Here is a 14,590-nt window from a genome sequence, read left to right as displayed (position 1 = left end):
TCAGTGTTTTTACAGCAGCAAGGCAGCACCACTGTTCTGATGTTCCCAGCAGAACCTCCTGTCAGTCATCTGTACTTGGTGACATACTGTCTGCAGCTGTGTTGGGAATGTTTGTGCAGGGCAGAAGTAGTAAGGTTCACATGTTCAAAGCATTTTTCCAGTTGCAAACCGTTTGCGACTAGAAAAAAGCTTTTTGGGATGTACAAAGCCCAAACTGTGATGCGCTAACTTGTTACCGAATCGCAATTTGGGTTTTGTGATTCAGTATTAGGAAGGGGCGTGTCCAGGGCGTTCCTTCATAATACCGAATCTAAATGGTATGTATGATTGTTTTGTGACTGTGATTGCGGTTGCAAAACAATCGCAGTTAGCACCAATTTCAAATTGGTGCAAACCCATTCGAAAACGGGAAGGGGTCCCCAAGGGACCTCTTCCCCTTTGTGAATGCATGTAAAAACGTTTTTTAAGAACAGGCAGTGGTCCCACGGTTACATCTGAGGGGAGCAAATGGGTCCAGACACAAAACAACTCCCTGTTGTCTTTGATTTTGACCCTCTTAGTTTTTTAGAATCTTTGCCATGAGTATCACCCGCTGTAGGAGTCTTTTAAAATGGTTTTGAGATGTAACCACCTGTGCAGCTCTGGGGAGGGGGCCCTGTGCTGGCTACGTATGAATGTGTAGAGGCTGTGCTTGGAAGACTGTTGTCTGACTCCGCCTCGTATCTGTGTTGCAGATGAAATGCAGAATACATTGATTACAGCCTGTCCAGACCTTATTAATTTAATTGGGAATACATAACAAAATGCCCCTTTCTTTTTGTCTCAACTGTAAATATGTAGTGTATTAACTGCATTCACACTTTGTGTGGCCCCTCTAATAGTCAATATGTTAAGGGGCCCCAAAACACTAGAGGTAAAAGACCCAATTATTACATTTGGGGCCCTATACTTTCTGACCACCCTGGCACCCTCCAACCTGGATTTCTCAAAGTGAACATCCACAAACGTCCAGGATTGTAGATATTCATCTACGTTTGCAAGGACTTGTCCACCCTGAACGGACTCCTACATTACTCCTGTTAAGGGCAATAGTAAATGTGTATTTATGGTGGGAAAGTAAATGAAACATCCCTGAACTTTAGGTTTGCGGCTATCACTATTCACGAGGGCAAAATCCTCAGAAGTGAGGTTTGCTTATGTGGACATTTCACAAGTTTGATAACATCTTTGATGATTGGACCAGGCACACGGGTGTTTCATATTTTTGCAGATAGTTTCACAGCTCAAATATGCTTATAGACTTACACTCAACAAGGGCACTCAAGTACCCAGCCTGGGAACTGAGCAGAAGTTTCGCATACTTACTGTCACCTTTCATAATACCGTGCTTCAGACACTAGGAGCTGAAGTGCAGTATCTTTCCAAGACAGTCTCAGCCTGGACTCTGGACACCACTTTCTATTGAAGGGATGGGCAGTAAATGTGAAAGAAACAATTGTGGAAAACTGTGTAGCCATACAGATACACTACTAGAGAGATGCCCATCACCCAGAAGGTAGTATTGCAAATTCCCACATAAGTTAAGGAACAAGAAGCAAAGGAAGTATAAGAAAGGGTTAGTCATAAGCAGTGCATGAGTCTGTGCTTTTATTTACCTGTCTAGTGTTTCCAGTCTGGTGATTCTATATCCCATTCAAAGATTTGAAAAAGAATTACTGTGGCGCAGCACACAAGACAACAGCATCGTTTTTGGTAGGACTTAGTCAAGGATTATATGTGTCGCAAAGTTATGGAGCATTACTGATGGCACATATCTGTGAAAAGTTTCTCCGCTCCTTTCAGTGCTTCCTCAGTCGGTGTTTATGTCTTTGACAATGTGCATCTTCTGGGGCCACTGCTGTGCATGGGGGGCCGGGGAATCTCCCTTGGGCAATGTTCTGTATCATTTAAAGTCAGGACTATCTAACAAGGCTGAGCTTTCACCCAGAGCTTTAATAAAAGTGAAATGCCAGATTATTTGAGTGCAAATTTAATGATATAAACTATTTAAAAGAAACGTAATCGGAAATTGATCAGTATTTTGGTGCTTACATGGAGACTAACAAGCATCAGCAAAGCCAATAGGTCTCACTTATGCAAGCTACTGGCTTTGACAATGGTTGTTTTTTCCCTAGTTGGTTTCCGTTTGTGTGCACATGTGGCAGCTACCTTTCAATTAATTTACTTATACTTTATATAAATTAATTGAAAGATGGTCACCGCGGATGCTCGCATATCTCTGAGGGCTATCTTTGAATGTATTTTCTTATGCTTTCAGTGCATTTATGGCAGTCATCTTTATATGCTTTGTCTTAAAGGTTGGGAAAATTAATCGGACGATGCTCGCTCCTCAGACGTACATGCTCAGGCACACGTATAGGTGGCCATCGTGGAATGGTTAAGACATTTTAAAATGGCCACCCACTGATACAGCAGTAGGCAACACTAAGAGTGTAAGGGTTTGGGGAGGCACGTGGATGCTCAGGGTAGTTTTTTATAAAGAGAATGGGTGGGGAGCAGAGGGGGAGCAAGATGCGGTAGCAAGGGAGAGAAAACAGTCCCTAATATCCATTGCACAACCAGGTCTGACATAAACAGTGGAAAGATATGTACCATAGAATCAAAACATAGTGAAACCGAAATGCTTCTTGGGCGGTTCAGACACACGAATAGGGACGAAAAACACTGAATCAGGAACAGAGAAGTGAGACAGACAGCAAAGTCAACAAGTCACGGGTAAAGGTTTTGCCCAAAGCCGCTTCTTTGTATCATATAGTTTATATGTCTTTGAAAATGAATGAACAAATGAACAATCCAATACTTGGTGATAAGATTGTTTCTATCAGCTCATGAAGTAATAAACAGAAACTGAAGAAAAGATAACATTATGTCTGTGCACACTGAACACTATTTTGTGTGCCTTCAACAAGTTATCTTAAAGCAATACCCACTTGCACCACCAGGGCATCTGGTGAACCTAGGAGAGCACCCAGAACCAGGCTACAGGCTCTGGATATACCTAATACTTACCATATTTCATTCAGTATAATAGAAGAGTTGAAGACGTATGTAAAAAAAGTCTTACGCATTCTTATACAAGGATGGCAGTTTTTTGGTAATGGTATATTGTGTCAGTCTTTTTCTTTATCTAGTCAATAGTTAAAGCTTTAGTGTTGTAACTAAGAGTCATTTACAATTTAACTAATTTGTGTTAGAAGCGCCTCCTAGAAAAAGAAAAATGTCTACACCATATTTCCATATTCGAATGGCCTGTTCCAGGTTAATTAGCCTTCCACAGAGTAACTAGCATCTATCCCTAAATAATGACAACTCAGCACCTTAATTCTGCTAACAAAATTATATTTTTAGCTGAATTAAGCATTCGAGTCTTGACCAAGTCATATCGATAACTGATATTTGTACGGCATCATTAGTTACCGTATCAGGTCTAAGAGGAGTTACTTTTGCAAAGGTGCAATTGGGTAGTAAAAACGAAGGCAGTTTGAATTATTCCCTAGTGCCACTGGGTATGAACCTTCATCTTTGCAGAGAGTGCAGACCTGCAGTGGTACTAACATTGGGTATGTACCTTCACTATGTACCTTCACATTGCATGGAATAAAGACCTGCAGTGGTAGTAACACTGAATATGTACTGTCAGTTTGCATAGAAAACAGACATGCACTTGTATTGCCTTTGAGTATGTACCTCACTATGTAATTTTGGCATATTGGCAGTTTGCAATGCCCTTGGTTATGCGTCTTTACTATGGGGCTCAGGAGTTCAGACTTCCAACGGGGAGGTTGCCGCCACACAGGCTACCTCCCCGCCGGCTCAATTAAGAGTTTCCTGCAAGGTCAGTAGGCGTAAACCTGGGTTTCCGCCCACTGGCCTAGCGTGAAACAGCCTACAGCATTGTCTCTGGCTCATAATTGAGCAGGCAGCAATGCTGTAGCGCAGGGTGCCCCAGCACCCTCGCAGTGTTCACTGTCTGCAAAGCAGGGAAAATTGCGATGGTGCTGGCCGGGGGTAGAGGGGGGGCGTCTGAACTGCCTATTCCAAGTGCATAGGCAGTGCATATGCCTCTTTGGGGCTCCCTTCACCCGTTCCCCACCAGCTTTTTCATGGCAGTGGTACTGGCATGAAACTGCTGGTGGAGAAAGGGGTCGTAATCCCTAGGGCAGCGCTACCCTGGTGGATTAGGACCGTTGTCACCTCCAGATCCTGGCGGAGCTGGCGGTTACCTGGTGGCCAGACTGCCAGGGTTGTGATGAAGTGCTCTGATCGCCACTTTGGCAGCAATCCGACTGCCATCCGCGAGTCTGGCGGTCTACTGACCGCCAGACTCATAATGAGGCCCAATGTGTCCTCACTTTGCAAAGAATGCTGACCTGCTATTGGGTATGTACCTTCACTTTTCAATGAATGCTGGCCTGCAATGGTAGTACTATTATGTATGTACCTTCACTTTACATAGAAGCAGACCTCAATGATACTACAATTAAGTACATACTTTCATGCTGCATAGAATGCTGACCTGTATGTTAGTGTTATTGGGTATGTACCTTCATTTTACATAGAAGCAGACCTGCGATTCAATGTCATTGGGTACGTAGCTTCACTATATACCTTCACTGTGCATAGAATGCTGACCAGGAGTAGTAGTGCTATTAGGAATATAGCTTAACCTTTTGCAGTGTTAGATCCCTTGGGTATGTACCTTCACTATGAACCTTAATTTTGCTGACCTGCACTGGCTGGCAGCACACACCTATATAACCCACCAGTGGCGACTTCCATTGTTGCCACAAAGGTGTCTTTCTATAGGTTAATGCCTTTGTTTTTCATGGTCATATGCCCATTTTATACTAAATCTGCTTGACAATTCATTGAAATCTCTGTTTGCTTTTTAGGAATTATTACTGACAGCAAACGTTGGACAGTTCAAGTGCGCCAGTGCAGAAAAGTCAGACAGTGCTAAGGTAACCCATGGTCCAAAGCTTGCCTTGGTATGCCAAGGAACTCACTAAATGCCATTGTATGTTTCTTGAGACAGCGTGGCTGCATGGTTTATGCCTGTCCACCAACGCTATGTTTGTGATGCACATTAAAGCTTCTAAAATTTTGTTCAAGGATGCATGCTCTGTCTACTTTGCTCTTAGGATTGAGGGCCCAAATTAATTCTTGGTGAAGAGGGAACTCTGTTTCAAAGGCTACCAAGTTCTCTCCTTGCCAAATTGGCTCGCCCACACAATATAAATGAGGGCAGACCATAGTTTTACAATGGCAGAGACTACTCCTTCTTTGCCATTGTCAAACTCGTCTGACAGCAAGATTGAGTAAGGGCTGTTGGAGGTTTGGATGGATATCCACCCACCTACTTTATATGGGCAGACATCGCCATTTTCAATGGCCATTACAGAAAAAACCTAGCAATAAGGGACAGTAAAAAGTGCTCAATGCCCCCCTCACCATGGGAGTAAACTCCCATGGCGAGGGGGGCTTATATATTTTTTATTTTGAAAAAGAAAATTCTGCTTTGGGATTTTCTTTTTGAAAATAAAAAAATGACTTTGCTGTACAGCTGTGTCATGTTTGACAGAGCCACCCGGCAAAGTTATAATGCATTGGCAGGAACTGCCTTGACACCGGTTCATGTCAGTGCTTGAAATGTGTGTTGTAAATTACTCAGTCGCCCTGGTGGAGGACAGGCCAACCACCAAAATTGAAATCAGGCCCTAATTCAGCTAGCAGTTTGTTCTGTGACCTTTTCAAAATAGTCAAATACCTCTTTAAGCCAACTTCATGCCCACCTACTAGAAAGGGCAGCTTCTCCCGGTAGCTTCAGTGTTATCCTGCAAAAATGCTATATATGAAAGGTACTAAGTGTCTCTTCAAAGAGGCCCCAAACAGGAGGAGGGAAAATCATCATTGGCATTCTTATGGATCATGATTGAATGCAAAGATTAGAAATTATGAGACTGGGAAGAACCAAACATCTCCTGAAGGAGCAGCAGAAGAAGGGCTGAGCCAATATCTAGGAGAAGAAGCTAGCAGAAGTTCCAGCTTCAAGGATCACAAATCTGGGTCACAAAAAGAAGCAGAGGGAGGAATAATTCAATGAAGAATAAGGTAACAAACACGTTGTGACGTGTCCTTCAGTTGGAACTGCCTCCATATATATGGTCTAACAGGAACTGACATCACAGGAAAAAGACCTTCATCTTGGATAAGAATCCTCAGGCAACATGCTAAGGAAGGACCACCATCTTGGAAAGGCAAAGGGCAACCAAAGAAGAAGCCCAAGTTTGAGATTTTTCTCCCTCAGCTGCATTCTGCGATCACCCTGGCGCCATTCACACCCTGTGATTCAAACAGTTCAAGGAATGCCGTTGAGTCAGCCATGTGCAAGAACACACAACAGCAGTTTTGGCAGTGCGGGCGCCTAGCAATACGCTGAGCTTGTCTTCTCTGAATGCGCTGCCTAACAACACAATCAATGCTTATTTCTCTTTGGTTCGCACTGGACCTCTGGTAACTCCATTCTCTGCACAGATGAAAAAGGCCCTTGGTATTGTTGGTCCTGTGATCAGCTCACACTGTAACACTTCACTTTCCACTGCAACAGTCCAGTTTGAGTGGAAAAAGGCCGGGGTAGTACCACTCTCAAAGAAAGCTCTGCTGACTGCAACATATGTTACAACTTTCACCCCACCTTGCTACCTGCTTTTACTTCTAAAATCTTCAAGAAAGAAGTAAATTGCTCAGGCCACACACCCATTGGGTGGTTTAGGCTAGTTAGGGTATTAATCCACATGTGTACGGGCCCCCAGGGATTGGAAGCCTGAAGAGGCCTTAGAATGCACCCGTGCATTCTTGTTTAGAGAGTACACTCTTGGTTAGGGGTAAAGAGAAGTATTCCATTAGGTAGATCTGAATCCCAGACACCATGGCGATGGACAGCTCCCCTCAGACTCAGAGTTTGACCTAGTGGGTTAGGGCAAATGAGGACACATGCTTGGCAGATGGGATTTAGGCTTCAACTTGCAATCAATTTTAGCTTTTTGGGCGAATTCAATTTCTTTATTCATAAAACAAAGCAGAGGCACGATTGGGGAGTTATTAATGAGGCAGCACAAAGCTCCTTCACATGACACTGGCAGTCAGGCACAAAAAAACTCTTCAGATTTTTTGTAATGATTGTGCCATTCTTGGATAGGGAAGTACTCCGATGGGCAATGTTGCCTTGGGACACCAGGGCTTCCCAAGCTGGACACCATTCATTCATTCAAATTACAGCAAAAGGTCAGGATAATTTCCTTTTCTGAATTTCTGGACAATGCTCCAGCAGTCAAACTTTTATTTTGCCTTGAGTGCTAAAAATCCTTGAATTCATACTGTTGTTTAGGTACATTCAATTTTCATTGAGATGCTTAAAATGGCAGTTTGAAAATGTTCTGTTTTGTTAAAAAATGTTTGACAAATGTTATGCCTTATGATATACATATGTATTTACAATGGAGTAGTCTTTCATCTATTCACTCTTTCATCCATCACTCAATCTTTCACCATTCCATCCATCTGTTTACACGTCCACCATCTATGAATTCATGCATCTATTCACCCATAAATCCATCATTTGACTTAGCCATCCATCAATGAAGCCTTTCATCCATTAACTGATCCTTTTGTCCATCCATCCACTCATCCATTCTTCCTCTCAGAATTCCATATACAATGCCATGTTCTCAGATTTCCTTTTATTATGCCATCTATCCATCAGTCCATCCTCTTAAATTTCTATTTACTCTGCCATTTTTTCACCCATCCAGCTATCCTCTCAGACTTCCATTTACCTTTCTACCGTCTCATCCTCTGATCCATTCTTCCATCCTCTCACCCACTCATCCATTCAGTCTCACCTTTCTGTTTACTCTGCAGTGCTTTCATCCATCCATCCTCTGTTTTCCATTCACTCTACAGTCCATTCACCCACTCATTCATCCATCCTGTTTAATCCTCCCATCTTTTCAACCAATCACCCATCCATCCACACTCTCAAATTTCCATTTACTTTATCATCCTTTCACCCATCCATCCTCTCAGGTTTCCATTTACTTTACCATCCATCCATCCTCTCAAATTTCCGTTTACTCTGCCATCCTTTCACCGATACCCATCCTTCCATTTTCTCAGATTTTCATTTACTTTGTCACCCTTTCACCAATCCATCCACCCATCCTCCCAGATTTACTTTGCCATCCACCCCTACTCTCAGACTTCCATTTACTACGTCATCTATCCATTCATCCGCCCATCAGCCATCCATCTTCTCAAATTTCCATTTACTTTGTCATTTGTCATCCATACATCAATCTACCATTTGTTTCCCATTCACTCTGAAATCCTTTTACCTACCCAGTCATCCATCCTTCTATATTGCCGTTTACTCTGCCATCTTCTCCCCAACCAACCACCCATCCATCCATCCTCCCTCTCAAAGTTCCATTTACTTTGCCATCCTTTCACCCATCCATCCTCTCAGATTTCCATTTACTTAGCCCTCCATCCATCCTCTCAAATGTTCATTTACTGTGCCATCCTTTCACCGATACCCGTTCTTTCTGTTTACTATGTCATCTGTCCATCCATCCATGATCCATCCATTATCCATCTATTCTCTGAATTCCATTTACTTAGCTGTTTGTCACCCATCCATTCTTTGTTTTCCATTCTGTCTACAATCCTTTCACTCACCCATTCATCCATCCTCTTAGATTTCCATTTATTCTGCCATCTTTTCACCCAACGACCCATCCATCCATCCTCTCAAATCTCCATTTACTTTGTCATCCTTTCATCCATCCATCCCCTCAGATTTCCATTTACTTTACTATCTACCCAACCTCTCACATTTTCATTCATTCTGCCATCTTTCACTGATACCCATCCTTCCATTAGTCTTCTCAGAGTTTCATTTACTTTCTCATCCTTTCACCCATCCATCCACCCACCCTCTCAGATTTCCATTTACTTTGACATCTATCCATACTCTCAGATTTCCATTTATTATGCCATCTATCCAGTCATCCATCCATCCCCTCAAATTTCCATTTTCTCTGCCATCCTCTCACCCACCCATCCATTCATCCTCTAATATTTCTGTTTACTCTGCAATAATTAATCCATCCAACAGTCCGTATCCATCCTCTCAGATTTCCATTTATTTTACCATCCATCCTCCCTTTCATCCATCCATCCTATCAGATTTCCGATTACTCTGCCATCATTCCTTCCATCCATCCATTTATTCTCTGAGTTTTTCATTTACTTTACCATCATTTCACCCACCCACCCATACATCCATCCTTTTAGATTGCCATTTACTATGCCATCTTTTCAACCAACCACCCATCCATTCATCCATCCTCTCAAATTTCCATTTACTTTGCCATTCTTCCATCCATCCATCTTTTGAACTCATCCTTTCAGGTTTTGATTTACTTTGTCATTCATTCATACGTCCATCCATCCTTAGTTTTCCATTCCCTCTACCATCCTTTCATCCATCCACCATCCTTTCATCCATCCACCCTCTTAGATGTCCATTTACTCTGCCACCTTTCCACCCGCCCAACCGCCCATCCATCCATCCTCTCAATTTTCCATTTACTCTGCCATCTTTCACCCATAACCATCCATCCACCCATCCATCCATTTGTGCAACCATCCATCCTCTCAGATTTCCGTTCACTTTGCCATCATTTTATCTACCCGTCTACCCATGGTCTCACCCCTCGTTGTTTTCCCCACCCATCCTGTCACCCACCCATCTTTTTACCCACTCATCCCCATCCTTTCACCCACTCATCCTTTCACAACCCACCCATCCTTTACCTACCCATCCTTTCACCCAGCCATCAATCAATCCTTTTACTGATCCATCCTTTCACCCACACATTCATCCTTTCGCCCACCCTTCCATCCATCCTTTCATCCCCCACCCTTTCACCTACTCATCCATCCATATTTTCACCCACTCATGCATCCACTCGTTCATTCTTCATTCTTCTTTCTTTTTTCTACAAGCCCATCCTTCTTGTGTTAATTATGAGCTTTTATCTGCCAAGCTGCAGATAAAAGAGGCCTATAAAGACCCTACTGTAGCTGTAGCTGCTAAAGCGGGGGTTCACAAAGCCCCTGTCTATGTTGCGAAAACCTAGTCGAAAGGCAGCAGAGGCAGCAGAGGGCTGTACAGGGCCCAAGGAAAAGACATAGTGTGTGATTAAAGCTGTTGCTGGTCTCTACGACTGAAAGTGAACTGTTCATGACGTATTGTTTTTAAAGAAGTGCATACATGGAGAAGGTCTTTTGCCTTTTTTTTCTTCTTTTTTGCACTTATTATCTACAGTCTGATGGTGTTTTAGTTGTGGATGTGCCGAGAGCCCTACGGACGTGGTGAGCGTGTCAGACTAATAGGCAGAAGTTGCATTTGTGATAGCTATGTAGATGATGTAGCTGGTTTTGAAGATGGTGCCTGTTGGCAAGGGGAGCCAGTGGCGTCCCATCTAAGTAAATGTAATGTGGGCATATTTCTTAACACCCTTAATGAGGGATGCTGCTGCATGTAGGATGCCTTCAGTGGGTGCCATTATGGAGCTGGGGGAAGGAGAGCTGGAGCAAGGCACTGATAGTACTAAAAATCTATATTTTCCCTTATTTTTCTAATACTTACAGCGTGTGATCTCTGAAATTATAAAGGAGGAAGAAAACAAACTATCGTTCAATGCGCCAAAAGCTCGTCCTGTCCCTGCAGTCAAGGTGAGTGGATTTGTCAATTGTGAGCAGTACACAAAACACCCATTTGTTCCTTGCTGATCAGTACAAAAGTACAATTGGGAATTTTATTGCATTTTGCATGGTTTATATACAAGGAAAGATGACTGTAAATGAGCTCTATCTCAGATATTTAAGTCAGCCAGTCAACAGAACTTTATTTTGGCTACAAGAGCCATAAAAACACATAGCAGCAATAAATAAATACACAGGTTTATATAAAATGTGTACAGTACATGTAACTAGATAAAATAATAAAATTAAATGCACTCCCAAAGTGAAATGATACATTCTTGCTAAAACCATTATACAGAGAAAAAATGTCCTCTGACAATCCAACTTTCCCCAAGGAACTTGGCAACAGCAATCACTAATGTGAGGCAAGTGTCTGAACTGAGAATTCGGAGGGCTATGTCGGACCTGCGAACTCCCAGCAGTCTACTAGCTGGGGCCAGCCATTTCCTACGAGAGGCAGCGTATGCAGGGCAGACAAATAAGACATGAGGGAGGTTTTCAGTGGGTGCTTTGCAAGCTGGGCAGATGGTTGCATCTTCATGTGACCAGCAACTGGTAAGTAATCTTAGTGGCAAGGTTCCGATGCGGAACTGGAAGTACAACTTCCTTTCTCTAATCACCGTGATTATATCCCAGAAAGCCTCATATTTGCACGTCTCTTTTAGGTTGGCAAAATCATATGATAGTGTAGAGTGAAGTGCAACCCCTAGATCTTCAGAGTCTACCATATGCCAATACAATTTTTTTAGGTCGCGTTTTGAAGGAATGGAGGTAGTAGTTGAAGAATCCCAGAGTTCTCTAAGCCCCAGCGAATAAAGTAGCCTCTTGATGTGTCTGAGTCAGGGGATACTATAAGAATGGTCAGCTTCTAAAATGACCTGCAGGGCTACAGTAAAGGAGGCAATCTCTGGGATAGTCCAAAGACGCATCCAGTACAAAAGGGGACGTAGGCGGGCTTTGTGGCCAGTACGTTTCATGCCTAGGTCCTTAAAAAGGGGGAACAGTGGAGTACTTGGCGGGAGGGACACGAGATTTCTTAGAACATTATTTTCAGAAATCATTATTTCTTGGGCTTTGGCATAGCCCCACAGTTCAGCCCCGTAAAGGGCTGAGCTCACAGCCTTGGCTTTATATATCTGGATTGCAGGGCGTATTGGTTTGGTATACAAGAGGTAAAAATCCTTCATTAAAACCCCCATTGTTTGCTTTAATTTTTTGTGCTTGCTTTGCAATATGTGATTTCCAAAACATTTTTTCAGTTAACATTATGCCCAGGTAACTATATGTGCTTTTCAAGTGGGGTATCCTCGAGAATAAACTTCCCTCTGAAGGATCTGTGGGGATTGAGTGTCATCAATTTCATTTTAGAAGCATTGACTTCAAGTCCCCGCGTGGAACAAAATTCTTCAAAGCACATGAGGAGTTTCCGTAATCCGCTTGGGGTCTTGGATATCAAGAGTGTATTATCTGCAAAGATCAAGACCGGAATTTTCTGTGTGCCTAACGATGGTGCGTCAGCCTCCACTATGATGAGAGAAGGTGACGATATCATCAATGTACAAGGAGAACAGGGTGGGGGCAAGGACACACCCTTGCCGTACACCCCTTGACACCTGGATTCTGTCAGTTTGCTGCCCCTTGTCATCCCATCTGACACGTGCATAATTACCCTCATGGAGACAAATAAATAGTACAAGAATGTGCTCGGGTATTCCCATTAGGGAAAGGACTTCCCACAGCTTGTTGTTGGAACAATATTAGTTGTAATGTTCAACTTGCTGTTTCCTGGGCCGCACGCTGCCAGGGACCAGAACTCACTACAGTTCCTCTCTCGTGCAGCGTCACTAAGTGCTGCCCACCACTTGTCATCTGGTTCACGCTTGGCTTTGCAGACAGCTGACTTGTAAGACTTTCTAGCTCAGCGAATGGTGTTTACATCCTTAGATTTAATAGCTTGTATTAGATGCTTGTTTGAGGACTGGCACTCTTTGTTAAACCAGGGATGCCTACCCTTAAGCCTCTTGCCATCAGGGGCTAAATCTACTGAGAAGTGGGTCGCAATACCCTTGAAACATGAGGTGTGAGTTAAGCTTATTTCCTCATTGGGGATTGCGGGACCCGCCTCTAAACCCATCAATGTGGTCCTCAAGGTGTTGTTAGCAGCTTTGATGAGTGTGGGTCGAGCCAGAACCTTATTCCACTTTAGGTGACATTTGTCATTAACCAGACTAATCTCCTCTGGTGCTATTACTGAGGTGTTAATCATGGACAAGTGGTTACACAAAGCTGACATATGGACTGAAAGAGGGTGATGGTCGCTTTTAGATCTCTCAATAACCATCATGTCGATGACTAGGGGCCATAGTCTTATGTCGACTAGGCAATAATCAATTCTACTGGTATGGTTGACTTTGTTATATGTGTGACAACCCTCTGCGTCTGATTTGGTCCTGCCATGAAGCGCCCTGAGTCCAAATTCCATGGTCAATGATTTTACTTAGACAGCAACCTGCGTCCACCTTTGGATGGGCGGGATATCCCGGGCAGGGATAGCCCATGCCCAAAACTCCTCATGGGTGGACCCGAGATCATCCCAGTCAAGAGGTTCAAATGTGACATTGCAGTCACCTGCCACAATGATTTTATGATGCCTGGGACAGTTTTGCAAAAATGCCTCCAGAACACAGAGGGTTTTGGAGACCCAACCCTCCCATAACCTCTCTGGTGTGGATGTTAAAAATGATCACAACTGTGTCTGTCCTGAATGCTAGGCGAAGACCTAACAAGTCGGGGGAATCAATAGATAGCTGTGATATGCGGCAGTTTAGTGATATTCTAGTCCAAATGGTTAAACCCTTTGAAGGCCTGCCCCTGATACTGGGCAAAGCAGGGATATTAAAATTTGAATAGCCAGTTCGAGAGAGTGCGTCGGTCGACCATGTCACCTGGAGAAGACATATGTTGTGTTCCTCAATAAAGGAGGTAAAGGACGGGAGGATAGATCTCAAACCTGCCACATTCCATGAGACAAGTCGTACCCCAGTGATTGGACAGACCGTCCTGTCCACTGACGTGATATTTGAAGGTTAAGCTACCAGAGGTTGGTTTGGCAGGTGTAGTTGGTTGATAAGGGAGGGATCGTTATCACTCTTGCCCAGCAGGTCCTGGGTTGAGTGGTGATATCCATCTAGGGAAGCTGGCCTAATCCTAGGTGAGGTTTTCTCATTCTTGGCTGTCTATTCTTGGATTGGTAAGTGATGTTCCTGGGGAACGGAGAGTACAATGTTATCACAGTTGTGCAATGGGTCATGGGCGGTCTGGTGGAATCTGTTAGGAAGAGGAACATGGGTGCTTGTGGTGACAATGTTGGGAACTGCAGCCAGACCAGGGACAGTTGTTTTATGTAAGTTGGAGGTTAGTTCAACATGTGTTTCGGATTATACTTCAAGTCAATCATTCTCACTGAGAGCAGATAGATTACCTGCTGGACAATGAGTGGGGCAAACTCCACAGTGCAGAGGCAGCCTAGGGTATTTGAACTGGATACAGGATTTCCCTGGAGCACTTGTCCTTGCATCTAGAGCCACCAGGTTATCACCATGCTTCTATCCCTAAATGTCAACTTTAACATGTCAAAGTGTGTGCCTGGATCAGGCCTTCTGACCGCATCAATTATATCCTTACGTATTACAGAGTAGCA

The 14,590-nt window shown here is 43.5% G+C and overlaps 1 protein-coding gene across 2 annotated transcripts in view; it reads left to right on the top strand.

The window, feature by feature from the left end:
• Positions 1 to 14,590, top strand: part of CFAP99 (cilia and flagella associated protein 99) — a 199,707-nt gene that overhangs the window by 133,307 nt on the left and 51,810 nt on the right. For both annotated transcript variants that reach the window (XM_069203675.1, XM_069203667.1), the window contains exons 8-9: positions 4,953 to 5,021; positions 10,777 to 10,860. In XM_069203675.1, the coding sequence (XP_069059776.1) occupies positions 4,953 to 5,021; positions 10,777 to 10,860 (153 nt within the window). The remainder of the gene's footprint in view (positions 1 to 4,952; positions 5,022 to 10,776; positions 10,861 to 14,590) is intronic.

This window comes from Pleurodeles waltl, chromosome 1_2, assembly GCF_031143425.1.
Source record: "Pleurodeles waltl isolate 20211129_DDA chromosome 1_2, aPleWal1.hap1.20221129, whole genome shotgun sequence".
NCBI lineage: Eukaryota > Metazoa > Chordata > Amphibia > Caudata > Salamandridae > Pleurodeles > Pleurodeles waltl.
This window is presented reverse-complemented; position numbering and strand designations above follow the sequence as displayed.